A 22,797-nucleotide genomic window follows, 5' to 3' on the forward strand; every position below is an offset into this window, starting at 1 on the left:
TAGGTGAGGGGCGCTCAACATCGTGGTCCTCAAGGCCCTGACGAAAAATCGGCACGCCAATCTCGTGGGTGGCGTCGAGGGCTGTCCCCACGTGCGGAGCAGTTTACAATGCATTAAAGCCTACCTCCATTCCCCACCAGTTTAGGGATGAGGCGTGTCAGTTCACAAAATTTCACCACTCCTGTGAACACTGGAATCAGAATCGGCGAGGATTACGGGCAGATCTCTATCGAGACTGAGGGTTACCACGATAACGGTATATAAGACACACGTTGCCAGAATATGCTGAACCGAAGCACACCGCAAACCTCACAGAGTGGTGGATCTTCCCGCCAAAGGAGGAGGCCATTTGTTTAAGTGCTATGTGCGATGTGCAGCCTGGTAAGCAGAACCTCCTTCCAGCTGCGAGGATGACATGAAATCTGACATGCCTGTATGGTCGGTTGGAGCGATCGCAGTTTGTTTTCTGTCACCTCCGACCATTCAGTCTCCCACTGACGTATGATACGTCTCTCAGAGATGACGGTGTGGAAAGGAATGGGACACTGACGGACAAAACCATTCAGACATGCTTTCTTGGCCGCTTTGTCGGCCGTGTCGTTTCCCTGTATACCGACGCGGTAAGGTAACCAGCAAAAGATCACCTTCTTGCCACGGGCTTGTAACCGGTGATAGGAGTCATGGATGAGCTGAATCAACTGGTCTACTGGATACATTGGGTGAAGTGATTGTAGTGCGCTAAGCGAGTCGGAACAGACAAGAAACATGGTACGGTGATGTCTCTCAATCCTCTCCAGTGCCACCATAATGCCATATAACCCCGCATCATAATCTGTAACTTGTTCCGGAAAAAGCACTTTGAAAACTGTCAGGGAAAACCGCGTAGCAACACAGGACATTCTCTTGTTGGGATTCGTCTGTATAAACAACGATAAAACTCGGGTATGTACTTAAAATGGAAGAAAGTTGTAAAAACGTAATCTGGAGTACAAGTTTTCTTGTACCACGTCAAACTTAAAATCACTTTGGTCCTCTGAAGACACCAAGGCGGCAACGCGTTGCATCCATGACTGTGTATTCGGAGGTCTGATAGATCCAGATCCTTGAGACAGTCAATAGCACGTATGCCGAATGGCTTCGTCGCATGGGGCCGAATCCTGAACAGCCGTTCAAAGTTGGGTCGAACCACAGCACTAAATGCCAATGACCAAGGTGACGCTGAGATTTTCAATATCTGTCGAGCAAAAAGGACACGTCGCCGAATCCAGACTCTGAACTGGGCTGGTCCGAAAGGCTCCAGTCGATATCCGAATACCCTCACGATGGACAGCGTCTAACATCTTTAGGCAGGAAATACGGGCCGATTCGTAGACCACGCTGCCATGATCTAAACGTGATCGAACAAAAGCCCTGTCGGCGCCCCTTGCTTTTCCGTTAACGCATTTCAAAACAGTCAGTGGCCGGAAGCCCTTTGTGCGTCGGTCTTTCTGGTGAGGGAGACACGCCAATTTCGAGTCATTGGTAGGTTAAAACTTGGACGAGCACGGTTGAAACTGACGCATGTAGTCTTTTCTGGTGAGAACCGAGAAGCTGTTGTCTTGTCCCAGGTGGTTAGCTGTAGCTGCCTTGTCGTCATTGTATGATAGGAGTAGAAGATCGTAAAGTGATCCACAAACAAGGAGCGCTTGACAGGATTCCTGACTGCGGAGGAAACTGAGCTGTTGGTGGTAGTTCCGACCGTTGTTCACATAGACTTGGCGAATGTGGTGAAAAATAGCGCTGTGTATCTGTGTCTCTATGAAGTTTAGTGCAGCATTCAGTAGAAGTTACTTGGTCTGCCATAATAATGTTCAACTTGCTGGCAGATTAAAACTGTGTGCCGGACCGAGACTCGAACTCGGGACCTTTGCCTTTCGCGGGCAAGTGCTCTACAACTGAGCTACCCAAGCACGACTCACGCCCTGTCCTCACAGCTTTACTTCTGCCAGTACCTCGTCTCCCACATTCCAAACTTTACAGAAGCTCGCAGCAGAAGTAAAGCTGTGAGGACGGGGCGTGAGTAGTGCTTGGGTAGCTCAGTTGGTAGAGCACTTCCCCGCGAAAGGCAAAGGTCCCGAGTTCGAGGTTCGGTCCGGCACACAGTTTTAATCAGCCAGGAAGTTTCATATCAGCGCACACTCCGCTGCAGAGTGAAAATTTCATGCTATAATGTTCAACTTACTTTTTGTTGCCACCTCGTAAACGGCAGACACTTGAACCTTCATATTCATTCCTGGGAAGTCCATCTGGTGTTGATATGGGGAATGCCTGCCCCGTTCCATAGGCAATTACGAAAGATTCAGCTACTGTAGAGTTAGAGGTACTGGAAGTGCAAGTGGATGGAGGACTATTAAGGACTGAAACGAACTCGTTGTTCAACTCTAATTTTGAGAGAAGGTTCCACAAAAAAATAACCCTTCAAGAAAGACTGTACCAAAGACCTGAATTTTTGGGAGCACTTCTGTGTGAATTAGTGTACGCAATCCTCGAGTTGTTTCAATCTAAATATCAGTCTGAAGTAACTGACAAATATTCAAGTGACCATATATGAAACACTCTGACCAGTTATGAGCCGGATTTCAATCAGCTCACACCAAAAACAAACATTCGAAGGAACACATTACTGAAGTAACTTCTTCTTTCTTGTTGTGTAATGATAGGTTGTTAAATGATGTTAGTTTTAAATTAAAAATTAGATATTTTTCATTAATAACTAATAGTTAATATTAGTCATTGAACAATGGCGCTGTCTTCGAATCAGTTCCGTAATTTTGTGATTTCCCAAGGTAAGGTTAGTGGAGACCCTTATATTCAGATTATTTCAATTATTGTTGTTTCACAGAAGAAGAAGAATGCCTTAAAGGGGCTGTTGGGATGAAGTTTTGGGCACGGCACTCTGGGGTACTCACCCACCTCGCAGAAGCGACGCAGTAACTGCAGCCGGCGTAGTATCGCTCAACTCCAGCGCCGATGCTACCGAGCCGCGAATGCACAGAGAGACGAGATAACAACACGGTGCACACGGGCCGACGGCTTATCGGCAGGTGGAGAGCGCCGCCTAATTACTGGCGCCACTAATACCTGCTCACTCGCAACTTTGCAGCAACCGCCAGCCGCCTCTTTCTGCTCTCCCTTCACAAACTGGCCCACGTGTATCGACGTTCCGATATTGCTGATATGAGTAACTATCAATATTTTCCTTCGATGACTGTTGTATCGGTATGGATAAAGGGTAATCGATGTTTTCTACTACTTTATATTCGCGATCGGGAATATCGAAGTGTGTTGCGCAAAATAATGATTCACAGTTGCTTGTCGGGTCTGCTGGTCAAGTGCTTAAGCACGTGCCTGGAAAACTGAAGGGAGCGGTATCGAATCTACGATGCACCTCGAAATATTTCAGTCTGCCTGTAAGCTAGCCTCCACCTCTCGATGCCGCGGCGATGCGGCAGGAGCGACACGTGGTTCGAACTCCACGTTTAACCGTGGGTACCGGGATTAGTTGGCGAGATTAGGAACACGCCACTCGATGAAGTGGTGACCAGTTGAGAGAGACTTGATCCCCACGGAACTGTTATTATTGCTTTTTTACTGGCGCCATAATCACCTGACAAGAGAAACCAAATTTACGGCGAACAAGTAGAAAAAATATGGTTCAAATGGCTCTGAGCACTATGGGACTTAACATCTGAGGTCATCCGTCCCCTAGAACTTAGCTTAAACCTAACTAACCTAAGGACATCACACACATCCATGCCCGAGGCAGGATTCGAACCTGCGACCGTAGCGGTCGCGCGGATCCAGACTAGAACCGCTCGGCCACACAGGCCGGCCAAACAAGTAGGAAAGGGATACTTTTGGGCCCCTTATCGGAAGAAGAATGGTTCAACTAGATATAACTTCCCATTAGGAAAACGATTTTGCCTGTAATTATGGCACGAGTTCGTACAGTAGTATGAACTTTATCCCAATACACTGTACAATATTTTTTTATTTGGTATATTTATCATTTACTGCCTGCGTTTGTATTTCTTTTTAAACTCAAGTTGGTTCATTCAGAGATAGCATAATTCACATATTTTGTCTTGAATTCTAAATTTATTTCTACAAGAAATAAACTAATTGTAAATGAAACTCCTGTAGCTTAATGTAACACTTATATTAATACTTTCTAATGACGACACATATGCGTAGCAAAAAGGTTATATAATGGTCTGCAATTTTATTTGTGATTGGAATACTTGTACCGGCCAGCTTAAGTTTGTATTTAATTCTATACTAACTGTAGTTCACTCAAATTTCTCATAATTTCAATATTTTATTCTTGTATTTTAAAGAAATCTTTTGGTGTTAAGGAAATTCTTAAAAATACTCAAAAACACAATCAACACCTTACGACTCAGTCGGTATTGATACTCTGATCTGATTTTATCGAGGTCTCGATGCAATTTCAGTTACTGGTATCGATAGCGAATATCATATTGAATCCAGCATTGGCACGGCCCTCCACGTATGGTGAGCGAGCAGTTCCTCTCCTCGTAATCTCTGCGCAGCACAAGACTCAGAGCTAGAATTCCGTAAAATCCCGGTTAATCTCTCATTTTTTTTACACATTTAAAATAAGCTAGACTTTTATACAACCTATTCCAATTCTCTGTCTACATACATACTCGCAAAACCACTGTACAGGGCGCGGCGGAAAGTACTGTCTGTCATTGCTACTCATTCTTTTTTCTGTTACACTCGCAAATGGAACGATGAAAAAGAGATTTCTTTTATGGTTGTATAAGCGATCTATAGATAAAGACGAAGATGAAATGGGAGAGACGATACTGCGTGAAGAGTTTGACAGAGCACTGAAAGACCCGAGTCGAAAAAAGGCCCCGGGAGTAGACAACATTCCATTGGAACTACTGACGGCCTTGGGAGAGCCAGTCCTGACAAAACTCTACCATCTGGTGAGCATGATGTATGAGACAGGCGAAATACCCTCAGACTTCAAGAAGAATATAATAATTCCAATCCCAAAGAAAGCAGGTGTTGACAGATGAGAAAATTACCAAACTATCAGTTTAATAAGTCACAGCTGCAAAATACTAACGCGAATTATTTACAGACGAATGGAAAAACTGGTAGAAGCCGACCTCGGGGAAGATCAGTTTGGATTCCGCAGAAATGTTGGAACACGTGAGGCAATACTGACCCTACGACTTATCTTAGAAAATAGATTAAGGAAAGGCAAACCTACATTTCTAGCATTTGTAGACTTAGAGAAAGCTTTTGACAATGTTGACTGGAATACTCTCTTTCAAATTCTAAAGGCGGTAGGGGTAAAATACAGGGAGCGAAAGGCTATTTACAATTTGTACAGAAACCAGATAGCAGTTATAAGAGTCGAGGGACATGAAAGGGAAGCAGTGGTTGGGAAGGGAGAAAGACAGGGTTGTAGCCTCTCCCCGATGTTATTCAATCTGTATATTGAGCAAGCAGTAAAGGAAACAAAAGAAAATTCGGAGTAGATATTAAAGTCCATGGAGAAGAAATAAAAACTTCGAGGTTTGCCGATGACATTGTAATTCTGTCAGAGACAGCAAAGGACTTGAAAGAGCAGTTGAACGGAATGGACAGTGTCTTGAAAGGAGGATATAAGATGAACATCAACAAAAGCAAAACGAGGATAATGGAATGTAGTCGAATTAAGTCGGCTGATGCTGAGGGAATTAGATTAGGAAATGAGACACTTAAAGTAGTAAAGGAGTTTGATGATGGTCGAAGTAGAGAGGAGTTAAAATGTAGACTGGCAATGGCAAGGAAAGCGTTTCTGAAGAAGAGAAATTTGTTAACATCGAGTATAGATTTAAGTGTCAGGAAGTCGTTTCTGAAAGTATTTGTATGGAGTGTAGCCATGTATGGAAGTGAAACGTGAACGATAAATAGTTTAGACAAGAAGAGAATAGAGGCTTTCGAAATGTGGTGCTACAGAAGAATGCTGAAGATTAGATGGGTAGATCACATAACTAATGAGGAGGTATTGAATAGAATTGGGGAGAAGAGGAGTTTGTGGCACAACTTGACAAGAAGAAGGGACCGGTTGGTAGGACATTTTCTGAGGCATCAAGGGATCACAAATTTAGCATTGGAGGGCAGGATGGAGGGTAAAAATCGTAGAGGGAGACCAAGAGATGAATACACTAAACAGATTCAGAAGGATGTCGGTTGCAGTAGGTACTGGGAGGTGAAGAAGCTTGCACAGGATAGAGTAGCATGGAGAGCTGCATCAAACCAGTCTCAGGACTAAAGACCACAACAACAACAACAATGAACTGTTGGTAACAGCAGTACATACAGGGTGTTTAAAAAATGACCGGTATATTTGAAACGGCAATAAAAACTAAACGAGCAGCGATAGAAATACACCGTTTGTTGCAATATGCTTGGGACAACAGTACATTTTCAGGCAGACAAACTTTCGAAATTACAGTAGTTACAATTTTCAACAACAGATGGCACTGCGGTCTGGGAAACTCTACAGTACGATATTTTCCACATATCCACCATGCGTAGCAATAATATGGCGTAGTCTCTGAATGAAATTACCCGAAACCTTTGACAACGTGTCTGGCTGAATGGCTTCACATGCAGATGAGATGTACTGCTTCAGCTGTTCAATTGTTTCTGGATTCTGGCGGTACACCTGGTCTTTCAAGTGTCCCCACAGAAAGACGTCACAGGGGTTCATGTCTGGCGAATAGGGAGGCCAATCCACGCCGCCTCCTGTATGTTTCGGATAGCCCAAAGCAATCACACGATCATCGAAATATTCATTCAGGAAATTAAAGACGTCGGCCGTTCGATGTGGCCGGGCACCATCTTGCATAAACCACGAGGTGTTCGCAGTGTCGTCTAAGGCAGTTTGTACCGCCACAAATTCACGAAGAATGTCCAGATAGCGTGATGCAGTAATCGTTTCGGATCTGAAAAATGGGCCAATGATTCCTTTGGAAGAAATGTCGGCCCAGACCAGTACTTTTTGAGGATGCAGGGACGATGGGACTGCAACATGGGGCTTTTCGGTTCCCCATATGCGCCAGTTCTGTTTATTGACGAAGCCGTCCAGGTAAAAATAAGCTTCGTCAGTAAACCAAATGCTGCCCACATGCATATCGCCGTCATCAATCCTGTGCACTATATCGTTAGCGAATGTCTCTCGTGCAGCAATGGTAGCGGCACTGAGGGGTTGCCGCGTTTGAATTTTGTATGGATAGAGGTGTAAACTCTGGCGCATCAGACGATACGTGGACGTTGGCGTCATTTGGACCGCAGCTGCAACACGGCGAACGGAAACCCGAGGCCGCTGTTGGATCACCTGCTGCACTAGCTGCGCGTTGCCCTCTGTGGTTGCCGTACGCGGTCGCCCTACCTTTCCAGCACGTTCATCCGTCACGTTCCCAGTCCGTTGAAATTTTTCAAACAGATCCTTTATTGTATCGCTTTTCGGTCCTTTGGTTACATTAAACCTCCGTTGAAAACTTCGTCCTGTTGCAACAACACTGTGTTCTAGGCGGTGGAATTCCAGCACGAGAAAAATCCTCTGTTCTAAGGAATAAACCATGTTGTCCACAGCACACTTGCACGTTGTGAACAGCACACGCTTACAGCAGAAAGACGACGTACAGAATGGCGCACCCACAGACTGCGTTGTCGTCTATATCTTTCACATCACTTGCAGCGCCATCTGTTGTTGGAAATTGTAACTACTGTAATTTCGAAAGTTTGTCTGCCTGAAAATGTACTGTTGTCCCAAGCATATTGCAACAAACGGTGTATTTCTATCGCTGCTCGTTTAGTTTTTATTGCCGTTTCAAATATACCGGTCATTTTTGAAACACCCTGTAGTAATAGCATTAACAAAGAGACGAGAACAAAAATAAGTGTTACGTAAAGTTCGCTTATTCAGTTATTTATTCGCTCAAAGATAGTTCATCAGATATATCAGATTAACACGAAAATAAAATGTACTTAAATGTAACATAAGTCACAGGTACTCTCCATAATTAGATACTGGTTTATTTCGACAGCATTTTCACAGAGGTGACGAGTCATGAGACGTCCCCTAATATCGTGTCAGACCTGCTTCCACCCGGCGTAGTGCAGTAACTCGATGTGGCATCGACTCAACAAGTCGTTGGAAGTCCCCTGCAGAAATACTGAGCCATACTGCCTTTGTAGCCGTCCATAATTGGGGAAGTTTTGCCGCTACAGAATTTTGTGCACGATTTCACCTCTCGATTACGTCCCATAAATGTTCGATGCGATTGATATAGGGCGATGTGGGTGGCCAAATCATTCGCTCAAATTGTCCAGAATGTTCTCCAAACCAGTCGCGAATAGTTGTGGCCCGGTGACATGGCATCATTGTTTCGGAAAAATAAATCCGTGAATGGCTGCATATTGTCTACAAGTAACCGAGCGTAACCACTTCCAATGAATAATCGGTTCAGTCGGACCAGAGGGCGCAGTCCATTCCATGAAAACACAGCCTACACCGTTGTGGAGCCACCACCAGCTTGCACAGTGCCTTCTTGACAGCCTGGGTCCGTGGGATCACCGCCAGACTCGAACCCTTCTGTCAGCTCTTACGAAGTAAAATTGGCACTTACCTGACCAAGCTGTGGTTCTCAAATTGTCCACGGTCCAATCGATACGGTCACGAGCTCAGGAGAGGTGCTGTAGGCGATATCGTGCTGTTAGTGAAGGCACTCGCGTCGGTCGTCTGCTGCCGTAGCCCATTAACGGCAAATTTCGCCGCAATGTCGTAACGGATACGTTCGTCGTACGTTCGACATTGATTTATTCGGCTGTTCCGCGCACAGCTCTCGGTCGTTAAGTGAAGGCCGTCGGCCACTGCGTTGTCCGTGGTGAGAGGTAATGACTGAAATTTGGTATTCCTGGCACACTGTTCACACTGGCCTCTCGGAATGTTTTATTTCCTGGATTTCCGAAATGCAATGTCCCGTGCACCTCGCCCCAACAACTATTCCGCGTTCAAAGTCTATTACTTCCCGTCGTGCGATATGTAGTTGAATCGTCCCCTTAGAAAAATTATAAATGACTGCTTCAACTGACACACGATATTTTTAGCGCAACGCAATCTGACTTTCAAAAATCCCTACAAAAGAATGGCCCTGACCAACAATAACCTATACCTTTCATGTATCACTTACCTCACAAAAATCTTCGTTATTCGAACTGCTGCAATACAGCGAACGCCACTACTGCCAGCTAAATGAAAGATTCTAACAACTGAAGGGACTAACTACTGATAGGCATAGTTAGCAAACGAAAGATTTTGATTAACAACACGCTGCAGTCTGGAACCGCAAGACCGCTACGGTCGCAGGTTCGAATCCTGCCTCGGGCATGGATGTTTGTGATGTCCTTAGGTTAGTTAGGTTTAACTAGTTCTAAGTTCTAGGGGACTAATGACCTCAGCAGTTGAGTCCCATAGTGCTCAGAGCCATTTGAACCATTTGATTAACAACAAACAATATATTTACCTTAATAGTGTTCAAAAGTCATAATATATATCAGTTCATGACATCCAGTCTCACAAATTTACCGTCTATGATGTACACACGTCAAGATCATCCGCTCTCAAAACTCCGCCATCTCTCCCCCCACATCCACCACTACTGGCGACTCACCTCCAACTGCGCAACGCTACGCGCTGTTAACATCCAGCTGCCCAACACTACAATAGCGAACAACAATGCAAACCAGCCACAGACTGCACACAGCACAGCCAGTGATTTTCATACCGAGCGCTACGTGGCGTTACCAATATAAAAATCTAAAGAGCCTACTTACATAGTATATTTTTAGACCTCTCATCTAATACTGGTTCCTGAAAATTTGAGAGTTTGTTTTCACGGCATAGTTTACGTTCATCTTCAGGTTGGTTGGCTGGTTGTTTTGGGGAAGGAGACCAGACAGCGAGGTCATCGGTCTCATCGGATGAAGGAAGGACGGGGAAGGAAGTCGACCGTGCCCTTTGAAAGGAACCATCCCGGCATTTGCCTGGAGCGATTTAGGGAAATCACGGAAAACCTAAATCAGGATGGCCGGACGCGGGATTGAACCGTCGTTCTCCCCAATTTATCTTCAGGCACCCACAATGGATTCGCATTCGGGAGGACGACAGTTTAAGTCCGCGTTTGGCCATCCTGATTTACGTATTTCATGATTTCCCTAAATCGTCAACAGCTTTGCCGCCGTGGTAACACGTCTTCCCGTCAGATCACCGAAGTTAAGCGCTGTCGGTCTTAGCTAACAGTTGTATGGGTCACCTTCCGGCTCTCCCGAGTGCTGCTGGCGATCGGGATGCACTCAACCGTTGTGAGGCCAATTGAGGAGCTACTTGCTTCGGAAGTAGCGGCTCCGGTCTCGTAAACTGACCTACGACTAGGAGAGCTGTGTGCTGACCACACGTCCCACCATATCCGCATCCGGTAGCGCCTCAGGGCTGAAGAGGTCACGGCGGTCGGTCGGTGCCGTCGGGCCTCCAAGGCCTATTCGGACGGTGTTTGTTATTGTTTGTTTTGATTTCCCTAAATCGCCCCAGGCAAATGCCGGGATGGTTCCTTTGAAATGACACGGCTTATTTCCTTCAATAGTTTTGAAACGATACGAGCTTGCACTCGCTCTTAACTGAAGCCCCAAAGAAACTAGTATCGGCATGCGTATTCATATACATAGAATATGGCGCTGCGGTCGGCAAGACAAGTGTCTGGCGCAGTTGTTAGACCGGTTGCTGCTGCAACAATGGCAGGTTATCAAAATTTAAATGAGTTTGGACATGGCGAACGAGCGATGGGACGCAGCATCTCCGAGGTAGCGATGAAGTGGGGATTTTACAGAGTCACGAGTGTACCGTGAATATCAGGGATCCGGTAAAACATCAAATCTCCGACATCGCTGCAGCCCGAAAAAGATCCTGCAAGTACTAGAGCAACAACGACTGAAGAGAATCGTTCCACGTAACAGAAGTGCAATCCTTTCGCAAATTGCTGCCGATTTCAGTGCTGGGCCAGCAACAAGTGTCAGCTTGCGAACGATTCAACGAAACATCGATATGGGCTTTCGGAGCCGAAGGCGCATGCGTGTACCCTTGATGACTGCACGACGCAAAGCTTTACGCCTCGCCTGGGCTCGTCAACACCGACGTTGGAAACATGTTGCCTGGTCGGACGAGTCTCGTTTAAAACTATATGGAGAGGATGGACACATACGGGTATGGAATAACCTCATGAGTCCATGGATCCTGCATGTCAGCAGGGAACTGTCCTAGCTGGTGGAGGCTCTGTAATGGCGTGGGGCGTGTGCAGTTGGAGTGATATGCGTCCCCTGATACGCTTAGACACGACTCGGATAGGTGACACGTAGTAAGCATCCTGTCTGATCACCTGCATCCACTGATGTCCATTATGCTTCCGAAAGACTTGGGCAATTCCAGCAGGACAATGCGACACCGCCGGACGAGGTGGCCGAGCGGTTCTAGACGCTTCAGTCTGGAACCGTGCGACCGCTGCGGTCCCAGGTTCGAATCCTGCCTCGGGCATGGATGTGTGTGATGTCCTTAGGTTAGTTAGGTTTAAGTAGTTCTAAGTTCTAGGGGACTGATGACCTCAGAAATTAAGTCCCATAGTGCTCAGAGTCATTTGCCAATGTGACACCATGCACGTGCAGAATTACTACAGAGTGGGTCCAGGAACACTCTTCTGAGTTTAAACACTTAGGCTGGCTACCATACTCCTCACGCTTGAACATTATTGAGGATATCTGGGATGCCTAGCATCGTGCTGTTCCGAAGATACCTTCACCCCTCATACTCTTAAGGAATTATGGACAGCCCTGCAGGATTCATGGAGTCAGTTCCCTCGATCAGTACTTCAGACATTAGTCGAGTCCGTGCCACGTCGTGTTGTGGCACTTGTGCGTGCTCGCCGGGGCCTTACACGATATTAGGCAGATGTACCAGGTTCCTTGGCTCTTCAGTGTCTAATGACCTCGTTGTGAAAGGAACTTGAAACCCTTATCTTCCCTGCTTGCTTCCTTCTTCAAGCATCTACCAGTTAGAGTATTTCAGTATGATGTACGACGTTTTAATTTTTACTTCTTTGCTGCTAACTGTAATCGCAACGAATTTTGCAGACAGTATCCATTAATGTCAGTGAACGTACCTGTAAAATTTTATCATTCTGCGACACATAGTCTAGGAGATATGACGTCATAAACACTGAAATGCGTGAAAAGATAGCTTTTGATTAAAACAAAGTGCAAATTACTTAGATTATAGACATGCAGTGTTTGATAATGGGAGCACTTAGCGACTTCCAACAAACTTTAAACATAAATTCAAGCCTGTGATCATTCAGTTTCAAGTATAAATCCCCAAAAATCAAAACACTGACATTTTCCCATGCGTTACAGTCTTCGGCGTGTGATGTAATCTTGGAATCCAGCAAAACCTTCCTTGGTCTACCTAGCATTCAGTCGCTTGGATGTGTGTCCTTGCATTGCCACTAAGTTTCCATTACGGTCATTACATAGCTGAAAGGCTTGAGAGCGCATGATGGGAATGTCTGCGCGTGTGTACGATCCAACCCCAAACTCCAAGTCTTACGCTAGTTGAGCCCCTATAAAACAACAATTCTTCTTCGAAATAAGTTCACAGAACGAGAAGTGGAGCGCTGATGCCGTCTATAACGCTCCCAGCACCATCCCCCACCCCTAATATCGGTTTGCTGCAAAATCCCTGAACATATTGTCACTTCGAGTACAAGAACTTTTCTTGAGACCGAGAAGCAAATATTTCCACATTATCGAAAGCATCGCTCGTGCTAACTTCAGCTTGCCCTTCCCTCACGTGTTACACTGCGAACTGAGGATGACGGTCACACAGACAGATTCCGTATTTCTGGATCCCCGGAAAGCATTTGACGCGGTGCCCCACTGCAGACTGTTAACGAAGATACGAGCATATGGAATAAGTTCACAGATATGTGAGTGGCTCGAAGACTTCTTAACGAATAGAGCTCAGTACGTTCTCCTCGACGGCGAGCGTTATTCAGAGACGAAGGTATCGTCAGGTGTGCACCAGGAAAGTGTGAGAGAACCGCTGTTGCTCTTCATATACATATACGATTTGGCGGACAGCATGGGTAAGAATCTGCTCCTGTTTGCTGAGGGTGCTGTAATGTACGGTAAGATATCAAAGTTGAGTGACTGCAGCAGGATACTAGATTCCTATACAAGATTTCTATTCGGTGTGATGAATGGTAACCTAGCTATAAATGTAAAAACATGTAAGGTAATGGAGATGAGTAGGAAAAAGCAAGTAATGTTCGCATACAGCATTAGGAGTGTCCCGCTTGACTGAGTCACGTTGTTTAAATATCTGGGCATAACGTTGCAAAATGAAATGAAATGACACGAGCATATGTCGATTGTGGTAGGGAAGGTCGACTTCGGTTTATTGGGAGAATTTTGGGTAAGTGTGGTTCATTGGTAAAGGAGACCACATACACGACGCTGGTGCGACCTGCTTCTTCGGAACTGCTCGAGTATTTGGGATCCCCACCAGGTCGAAGCGGAGGAATACGTCGAACCAGTTCAAAGGCGGGCTGCTAGATTTCTTACCCGTGCGTCTGAACAACACGAAAGTCTTATGGAAACGCTTCAGTACCTCAAACTGGTTTCCCAGGAGGAAAGGAGAAGTTCTCTTCGAGAAACGCTGTTGAGGAGATTTAGAGAACTGGCATTTGAAGCTGACTGCAGTACGCTTCTGCTTCCGCCAACATAAATTTCACATAAGGGCCACCAAGATATGAGAAAATAGGTATCGTACTGAGGTATATAGATGATCGTTTCTGCTCGCTCTATTTTCGAATGGAGTAGGAAAGAAAATGGCTAGTAGTGATACAGAGAACCCACTGCCACACTCCGTGCGGTGGCTTGCGGAAAGGTGTGTACATGTAGGACACTCACATCTTTCCATCTCTCCATACGTGCACGTAATTGAAATAGTAGACATGAAAAAAAAAGAAAAAAGAAAACTGCTGATAGACATTCCCTGGACAACGAACTTAAGATTGTTTCAGTGTCTTCCATTACGAGCCACGCACCACACGGGACAGCGTCACATTTTTCGATTTCGTAATGCTATACACTATCTCCTTCACTAATGGAGAAAGGTGTATTCTAACAATATTCATGTCTGCAAAGCGTTCACGTGCGTTTGCTGATATCATCTCGAAGTTTTCTACGGAACAATTATGATTTTTCTAACTGTGAAACTATAGTGATGCATTACCATCGACTTTATTCACATGAAGGTTATATCGGAGTATTGAAAACATACAGAAAGAACTTGAAAGTGGTCCCAATGTATGGTTTTCGAGCAAGAACAGAATCGAACATTATGACAAACAGAAAATTGGACACAAGCATAAAATCAAAAGGTTTCGTGGGTTCAAGTACGATGAAAAATTCAGAACAAAGCAAAGTAATTCTCCAGATTTAAACGAATACCCCCGCTCGATAGTTTTTGTAGATTGACAGTAATAAGCAACGTGCAGATCTATCAAGTATGACATTCTCCGAGAAACTGATACCTTTGTGCTCCACAGACTCCAAAGCTTAAAGGTTTACACTCGATAACGGACGGCGGTAGTATAACGTAATCTTCCTTTTTTTGTCAGAGCGGGACGTTTGCAAAATTTAGGAAAAACTTATTTTACTAATTACAATTTGTTCAAAAACAAGGACAGAACAACAATGTAGTAGTTATATATAACTTGAATTAATCAACAGTTGCAGCTTCATTTGTTTTATTTTTGTCGGCGAAGGAAATCTGTTCCAAAAGGTCGGGTCTATTTTTCAAGTAGGAATGGAGCTTATCACATGATTTGTAGACGTTCGTCTTGGTAATCAAAATGGTTTTCAAAACTGCGACCGGCCGTTGTGGCCGAGCGGTTCTAGGCGTTTCAGTCTGGAACCGCGCGACCGATACGGTCGCAGGTTCGAATCCTGCCTCGGGCATGGGTGTGTGTGATGTCCTTAGGTTAGTTAGGTTTAAGTAGTTCTAAGTTCTAGGGGACTTATGACCTAAGCTGTTGAGTCCCATAGTGCTGAGAGCCATTTGAACCATTTCTTATAAAATTCAGCCGCCGCAATTGCTACATCCTGAACAATAGCGTCAATTTCTTGTAATTTTGTTATATTACTGACGGTGCACAAGAAAAAGCGAACTCTCTTTACGTGGCAGGTTGTCTGAGAGACGCTTAATTTCCTTTTTAGATTCTACAGCAGATACACACTGTGCTTCAATTTTTAACTCCGTTTGGTGGAAAATCGCTGCCTATACATGCAAAAAGTAACCACAGTTCAAACGTTTTTAAAATCTTTGGACATTTATCGATGGTCAATAGTTTTTTAAGGGCTGAAATATTTTGAAACATTTTTAAAATTCTTTCAAGCTCCAGCATTAACCTGAGCCACCTGGCACCCGGTTTGGGTGTAGGGCAGCAGTTTCTGGTATTCTTTGTCACTGGAATCTCAGGAGTCTCTGAGACCTTCCACTCGAAAGCTGTTGATGTAAAAAAGTAAATTTTCGTAATGATACATTTGAAGTCCACACTATTTTGATCGTGTTGTCTTCCGAATGATACATCCAATTTCGCGTAAACATTATTACACCCTTTTCTATTCTTTCCTCAAAATTAAAGTTAGTATAGTCTGTAGTGTTTTCTTTCCTAGGGGATCTGCCGTGATATTACTGATTGAGATAGTGCTGTAATTTGACCGTGAATGACAGACCAGGTCGGCAACACTACAAAAGGCGACTGTAAGGAAATAGCATCATAAATAAGTTGGAATTTACCTTATAATTCTGTCAGAAACGTAGTACCTATTATTATGTAGTCTTCGTGGCTGTATCTGGAATATTTCTTGATTTTATTGTAGGATTTCCTTTTTTCATTGTTCGCTGGTCCTCTTGTTCTCCGTCTGATGACAATTTCTTGAAGTTCTCATTGTCCGGATTTATTTATAAATTTGGCTATAACCATTGCGAATCAGTACTGAAATAACTTGAAGACGCCGTGTGTTCGTTTCGTAATATAGTTTTAATTGCCACTTAAAATCATTCTTTAACATCAGCGCCAAAAAATACACGTCTCAAACGTATGAAGACAAGATAACAAGAGAGTAATGAACTAGTGTTAAAACAAGCACCTACGCAAAAGTAAAAAAAAAGATCAAAATTACTTATGAAAATCTGTCGCTGGCGCAGGGTTCTCCTGCATGCGCGATCGTAAATCACATCTTTGCTCTGGCGGAGGCGCGGTGGTCAAAGTACCGTTACAAGTCTCCACAAGATTCCGCAACACCTCCTTCAAATAATCGACTACAATATCCGATGTTTCACCAGGCTGCTCTCGAAACTCTAAAATCTTGACTTTCACACCTTCATAAAGTAAAAAATAAAAATAAAAAAAATAAAAAATCGAATCAAAACAGGGAATAATTTTAGTGAACGATGATTTGAAGCATAAGTTAATAAAGATATGGAGAGTGCTTCACCGACAATACTTTCGCGATTATGGATGGCTATAGACGCAGCATATTGGGTTATGTTTCCGCAGGGGACGTCCAGCGACTTGCTGGGTCCGGTCCAGGCCACGTCCAGTTGCTGCACTACTCCGGGGAAAAGGAGGCCCGGCACGACATTAGGAGGCGTCCAATGGTTTTTGTTCCCTCAGCGTATCTTGTCTTATCAAGAGATTCCACTGTGGACGACCACGTTAACTATTTTCGAATAGTCCAGTCTTTCCGTATTGAACGTATTTAAAGTATTTTGAGGACGATAATTGTTACCGTGTGGATATGAGTGCCTAACAAGGAATTCAAAGTTAAACTAATGTTTTCTTTTCAAATTAATCATTCTGCACAAAGAAACCTCTGAAGTCAGTAATACTGTCACAAATTTGTTCAATAAAAATATACACTCCTGGAAATTGAAATAAGAACACCGTGAATTCATTGTCCCAGGAAGGGGAAACTTTATTGACACATTCCTGGGGTCAGATACATCACATGATCACACTGACAGAATCACAGGCACATAGACACAGGCAACAGAGCATGCACAATGTCGGCACTAGTACAGTGTATATCCACCTTTCGCAGCAATGCAGGCTGCTATTCTCCCATGGAGACGATCGTAGAGATGTTGGATGTAGTCCTGTGGAACGGCTTGCCATGCCATTTCCACCTGGCGCCTCAGTTGGACCAGCGTTCGTGCTGGACGTGCAGACCGCGTGAGACGACGCTTCATCCAGTCCCAAACATGCTCAATGGGGGACAGATCCGGAGATCTTGCTGGCCAGGGTAGTTGACTTACACCTTCTAGAGCACGTTGGGTGGCACGGGATACATGCGGACGTGCATTGTCCTGTTGGAACAGCAAGTTCCCTTGCCGGTCTAGGAATGGTAGAACGATGGGTTCGATGACGGTTTGGATGTACCGTGCACTATTCAGTGTCCCCTCGACGATCACCAGTGGTGTACGGCCAGTGTAGGAGATCGCTCCCCACACCATGATGCCGGGTGTTGGCCCTGTGTGCCTCGGTCGTATGCAGTCCTGATTGTGGCGCTCACCTGCACGGCGCCAAACACGCATACGACCATCATTGGCACCAAGGCAGAAGCGACTCTCATCGCTGAAGACGACACGTCTCCATTCGTCCCTCCATTCACGCCTGTCGCGACACCACTGGAGGCGGGCTGCACGATGTTGGGGCGTGAGCGGAAGACGGCCTAACGGTGTGCGGGACCGTAGCCCAGCTTCATGGAGACGGTTGCGAATGGTCCTCGCCGATACCCCAGGAGCAACAGTGTCCCTAATTTGCTGGGAAGTGGCGGTGCGGTCCCCTACGGCACTGCGTAGGATCCTACGGTCTTGGCGTGCATCCGTGCGTCGCTGCGGTCCGGTCCCAGGTCGACGGGCACGTGCACCTTCCGCCGACCACTGGCGACAACATCGATGTACTGTGGAGACCTCACGCCCCACGTGTTGAGCAATTCGGCGGTACGTCCACCCGGCCTCCCGCATGCCCACTATACGCCCTCGCTCAAAGTCCGTCAACTGCACATACGGTTCACGTCCACACTGTCGCGGCATGCTACCAGTGTTAAAGACTGCGATGGAGCTCCGTATGCCACGGCAAACTGGCTGACACTGACGGCGGCGGTGCACAAATGCTGCGCAGCTAGCGCCATTCGACGGCCAACACCGCGGTTCCTGGTGTGTCCGCTGTGCCGTGCGTGTGATCATTGCTTGTACAGCCCTCTCGCAGTGTCCGGAGCAAGTATGGTGGGTCTGACACACCGGTGTCAATGTGTTCTTTTTTCCATTTCCAGGAGTGTGTTTTTGATATGCACTGTGTACTGAACTATAGTTTAACATTTGTTTTTTCAGTTTATCTTCATTTCCCTCGGCTGGTGTACAGTGATCGTCGGTTCCTCTGTTCAGGGTGTTGTCGAATTTTCCATACTGGCACAAGCTACGCATCTGACACTTTGACATTAGTTGTTGAGAAAGAAAAGTCGCTATACTCACCGAAATGGCTAGAGGCAGGCGTGGCTGTAGATCCAGGCATCACCGACACCCGGCATCTGAAATGACGAGGACGACATGAGAAAGTTTCTGTGACTGTTGCTTCCTAAAACTAACGACGGCCCTCAAGAGTGCTTTAATTGCACGCTGACCCTCGCTCGCTCTCTCTCTCTCTCTCTCTCTCTCTCTCTCTCTCTCTCTCTCTCTCTCTCTCACCCTCCCTCCCTCCCTCCCCCTACTTTGCGTCGGAGAAGAAGAGTGATGTCAGTGACATTAGAATACGAAATTAGATACGATGGTTTGGAAACCAATTAGCAAAATTGTCTCGGTATCTCGATAATATCGGAACAAAAGTATCAATGTGCTGATCATATTTTTAAGCATTTCCTTGAAGCAAAATGTCTTTCTTAGAATACAAAGCCAATTTTTTTTCACTAATGCTATCCTCGCACGAACTAACTCGAATATAGAATCAGATACAAACGTGAGCAGTCATTCCAACCACAAATAAAACTACAAACACTTACATAAGCTCTATCCTATAAATATGCGTGCTTCCCATAATTAGAATCCACTGTTACAAGAGTTTCCCTTAAACCAAAGGACTCATTTATAATAAACATATTTTAAAATACACATTCATTTACAATGCGAACCGAAATATGCCTATTTTGCTATCTTAGGATAAACGATCTTCAGTATGAAAATATATGCGAACGTATACTTTAAAGATAAATACTCCAAATACAAAAATATAGGCCTCGACTTAAACTCGTGCAATTATTACCAGCGACATTGTTTTCTTAGCAAACGGTAATGTCTACTACAACCATTATTTTTCTGATGGGCTGCCCACAGTTATTAACTGAGTTTTCACATGCCTGCAGAAGGCTGATTCTCTGTCGAATGGCTATGGCTTCAGTAAACGGCAATGAAAGATTATTATCTCCCCCCCTTCCCTCCAACTTTCGAAACTTGCGAATGATTCTCTGTTTTTTCTCCCGTCTTCAGTGTCGGTACTTGGCAAAACACTACAGTGGAAAAATAGACAGTTTTACCAGTATTTCACTAGTTAATCTTCATTTCTTTGACATGGGGTTGGTGTTATTAGCTCCTTCCGTGGCATTATTGTCAAAGATGTTATTGAGCATACTGGTACAAAATAAACAAGCGATGAATTTAAAACCACCAAAGGTTGTACTAATTGCGAATGGTAAAAATAATATATTCAGAATCATAGAATACTAAAATACATTATCGGCAGATGACACAACAAACATGGATCGGGAAATCAGGTTCATCGTTAAGTACTGAGGAGTGAAAAGAAACTGAAGGCAGTTCGTTCAGTGGCTGTTTACAATAGGTATTCATGATTTCCAGTATTTCAGACCTGGACATTTTCTGTCGACTATACCCACTATACCCGAGCAGCTGCTACATGACTGCGTCTGGTTTTCACAGAACGCTGCCCATTCGGTGCAGCATCAGGTTTCTGTGGTCATCACGTCTGGTGCGCAGTGGTCCACCTGTGTTTCATGTGCAGTTTAAGCCACTCTCTTTGCAACTCATCTTATAGTTTCCACTTAGATTGATTAAGGACTGCTTGCCTTTGTGTTTAAACAAATTCTTGCCTACTCTGTGTGTTTTAGGAGGACACTGAATATTCAGTTTCGTTCAAAAATATTGTCTGTTCTGATAGGTAACGTGCCAACAGAGTACCATACACATTCCAATGCGATTCATTCGGTGCACATATTGTGGACTTTTCAGTGTTTAAGTTTAAACTTTTTTCGCGTTTTATTAAGAATACTACCACTGAGACTGCAATGGTAACAAATGCGGGGCATTAGAACAGACAGTAAACGGTGGATCTTATAATAAAAAAACAACATGATTGCGGGACAAATGCTGTAGTGAAGAAACTGGAATACAAGAGTCTGTATCTTTCCTGCATATTCTAAATTGGTGACATCCTGTGTAGATGCCAATTTTAGTATCTGAACGTGGATATGCCTTCCATTTCCAAGCTGAACTGTATGTTCTTGTGTTGTTTGTGCCTTATTTTTCGGAATGTTCTGGAACTGCCCGGTTCATTCTTACTACGTAAACAGTTTCATATCAGCGCACACTCCCCTGCAGAGTGAAAATCTCATTCTGGAAACATCCCCCAGGCTGTGGCTAAGCCATGTCTCCGCAATATCCTTTCTTTGAGGAGTGTTAGTTCTGCTAGGTTCGCAGGGGAGCTTCTGTAAAGTTTGGAAGGTAGGAGACGAGGTACGGCAGTAGTAAAGCTGTGAGGACGGGGCGTTAGTCGTGCTTGGGTAGCTCAGTTGGTAGAGCACTTGCCCGCGAAAGGCAAAGATTCCGAGTTCGAGTCCCGGTCCGGCACGCAGTTTTAATCTGCCAGGAAGGTCATATCAGCGCACACTCCGCTGCAGAGTGAAAATCTCATTGTGGAAGCACGTCATCTGCCTACCTACCTGCACCCGCACGCCTCATACCCCTCCTGATTAAAAGCATCCAGACACCCCGTATGTAATGAGGAATTAACCAACAGGCGTCACGAGAGACGAACAAGCCAATATAAAAGGAGGCGGGGAGTGCAGTGTTGTCAGTACAGAAGCAGCGACAGCAGAGTGGGAGATCTCGGTGACTTGGAATGTGGACGTGTCATCGGACGTCACCTGAGTAACAAATCCGTCAGCGACATTTCAGTCCTTCTAAAGCTGCTAAATCGACTGCTGGTGATATGACTGAAGTGGAAACGCGAAGGAACAACCGCAGCTAAACCACGAACAGACTGGCCTGATATCGTGACGAACAGAAATCGTCTAGTATTGTGTATGGTGGTTGTAAAAAAAACCTGCATGAAATCAATGGAAAGAATAAATCGTGAGGTCCTAATTTCCAGCAGCATTACAGCTAACACAATGGCTGTGCGTAGGCACTTAAATAGTGGAGGACAGTGGTCAAGGAGCTGCTCACAACGCACACGTTTCCGTAGCCAACGCTAGGCGATGCTTGGGAGCGATGTGAATAGCGACGCCACTGTACAGTGAACAGTTAGAAATGTGTTATCTGAAATGATGAATCACGCTGGTAATGCGACTGAAGTATTTGGGGAATGCGTGGAGAACATTACCTGCCATCATTTGGTGGTGTCGTTATGGTACGGAGTTGTTTTTCTGGTTACTGTTTGTTCCCTTTATTGCACTTAAGAAACCGGAAACATATAAACACACTTTACACAGTTGTGTTCTGCTTACAATAAGGGAACAGTTCGGAGACGGTGTGGCTGGTTGTATGAGCATGACTGTGCTTCCTGCCATAAAGCAGTGTGTGTGGCAGCGGTCTCTGGACAGTAACGTTCCTGAAACGAGCTGGCCTGCCCAGGGGCTCAACCTGGACCCAGTGGAACTCCTTTGAGACAAGCCACTGCATCGGCTTCGCTCCAGACACCAGCGTCCGGCGCCACGGTCTTCGCTGGTTTCGGTTCCTGAGGAAGAACGAGCTGCCACTCCTCCACAGACATTCACACATCCCAGTGAAAGTGTTACCAGCAGTGTTCAAGTCATCAGAAAAGGGAAGGTTGGGTACTCGAGATATTAATGTCCACTTGTAGGCGCCCGGATACTTTTGATCAGGTAGTGTTTCAGGTTGAAGGAGGTCAGTTTCTTTCCCTACTCTCTCGTTTCATACTACAGTATACAGGGTGTTACAAAAAGGTACGGCCAAACTTTCAGGTAACATTACTCACACACAAATAAAGAAAAGATGTTATGTGGACATGTGTCCGGAAACGCTTAATTTCCATGTTAGTGCTCATTTTAGTTTCGTCAGTATGTACTGTACTTCCTCGAAATGCGGTGGTGGTTGTTGGGATGTTTAAGGGGGACTAAACAGCTAAGGTCATCAGTCCCCCATTCCAAAATCAGGCGAGCCAAAAATCTACGGAGCAGGTAAAAACCAAAGGGGGAAGAGACGTCCCCCCAGGCGCTAAAAGAACACAAATGCAGCAACAAACACTACAGACAAGAACAGGACAGAGAAACACCAGACAGAAAGAACAGAAGAAAGGCAGA

The 22,797-nt window shown here is 45.0% G+C and overlaps 2 protein-coding genes across 5 annotated transcripts in view; one reads left to right on the forward strand and one right to left on the reverse strand.

Annotated features, from left to right (window-relative positions):
* LOC126198920 (zinc transporter 1) overlaps positions 1-22,797 on the reverse strand; it is a 700,140-nt gene that overhangs the window by 393,846 nt on the left and 283,497 nt on the right. For 3 of the 4 annotated variants that reach the window (XM_049935550.1, XM_049935549.1, XM_049935551.1), the window contains exon 2: positions 18,719-18,774. In XM_049935550.1, the coding sequence (XP_049791507.1) occupies positions 18,719-18,758 (40 nt within the window). In that variant the 5' untranslated portion in view covers positions 18,759-18,774. Of the gene's footprint in view, positions 1-2,948; positions 3,057-18,718; positions 18,775-22,797 lie in introns of those variants that run through there. The other variant, XM_049935553.1, reaches the window with a different exon arrangement.
* Positions 1-22,797, forward strand: part of LOC126198919 (protein SPT2 homolog) — a 604,823-nt gene that overhangs the window by 134,598 nt on the left and 447,428 nt on the right. The window lies entirely within an intron of this gene.

Source organism: Schistocerca nitens, chromosome 8 (assembly GCF_023898315.1).
Source record: "Schistocerca nitens isolate TAMUIC-IGC-003100 chromosome 8, iqSchNite1.1, whole genome shotgun sequence".
Classification (NCBI taxonomy): domain Eukaryota; kingdom Metazoa; phylum Arthropoda; class Insecta; order Orthoptera; family Acrididae; genus Schistocerca; species Schistocerca nitens.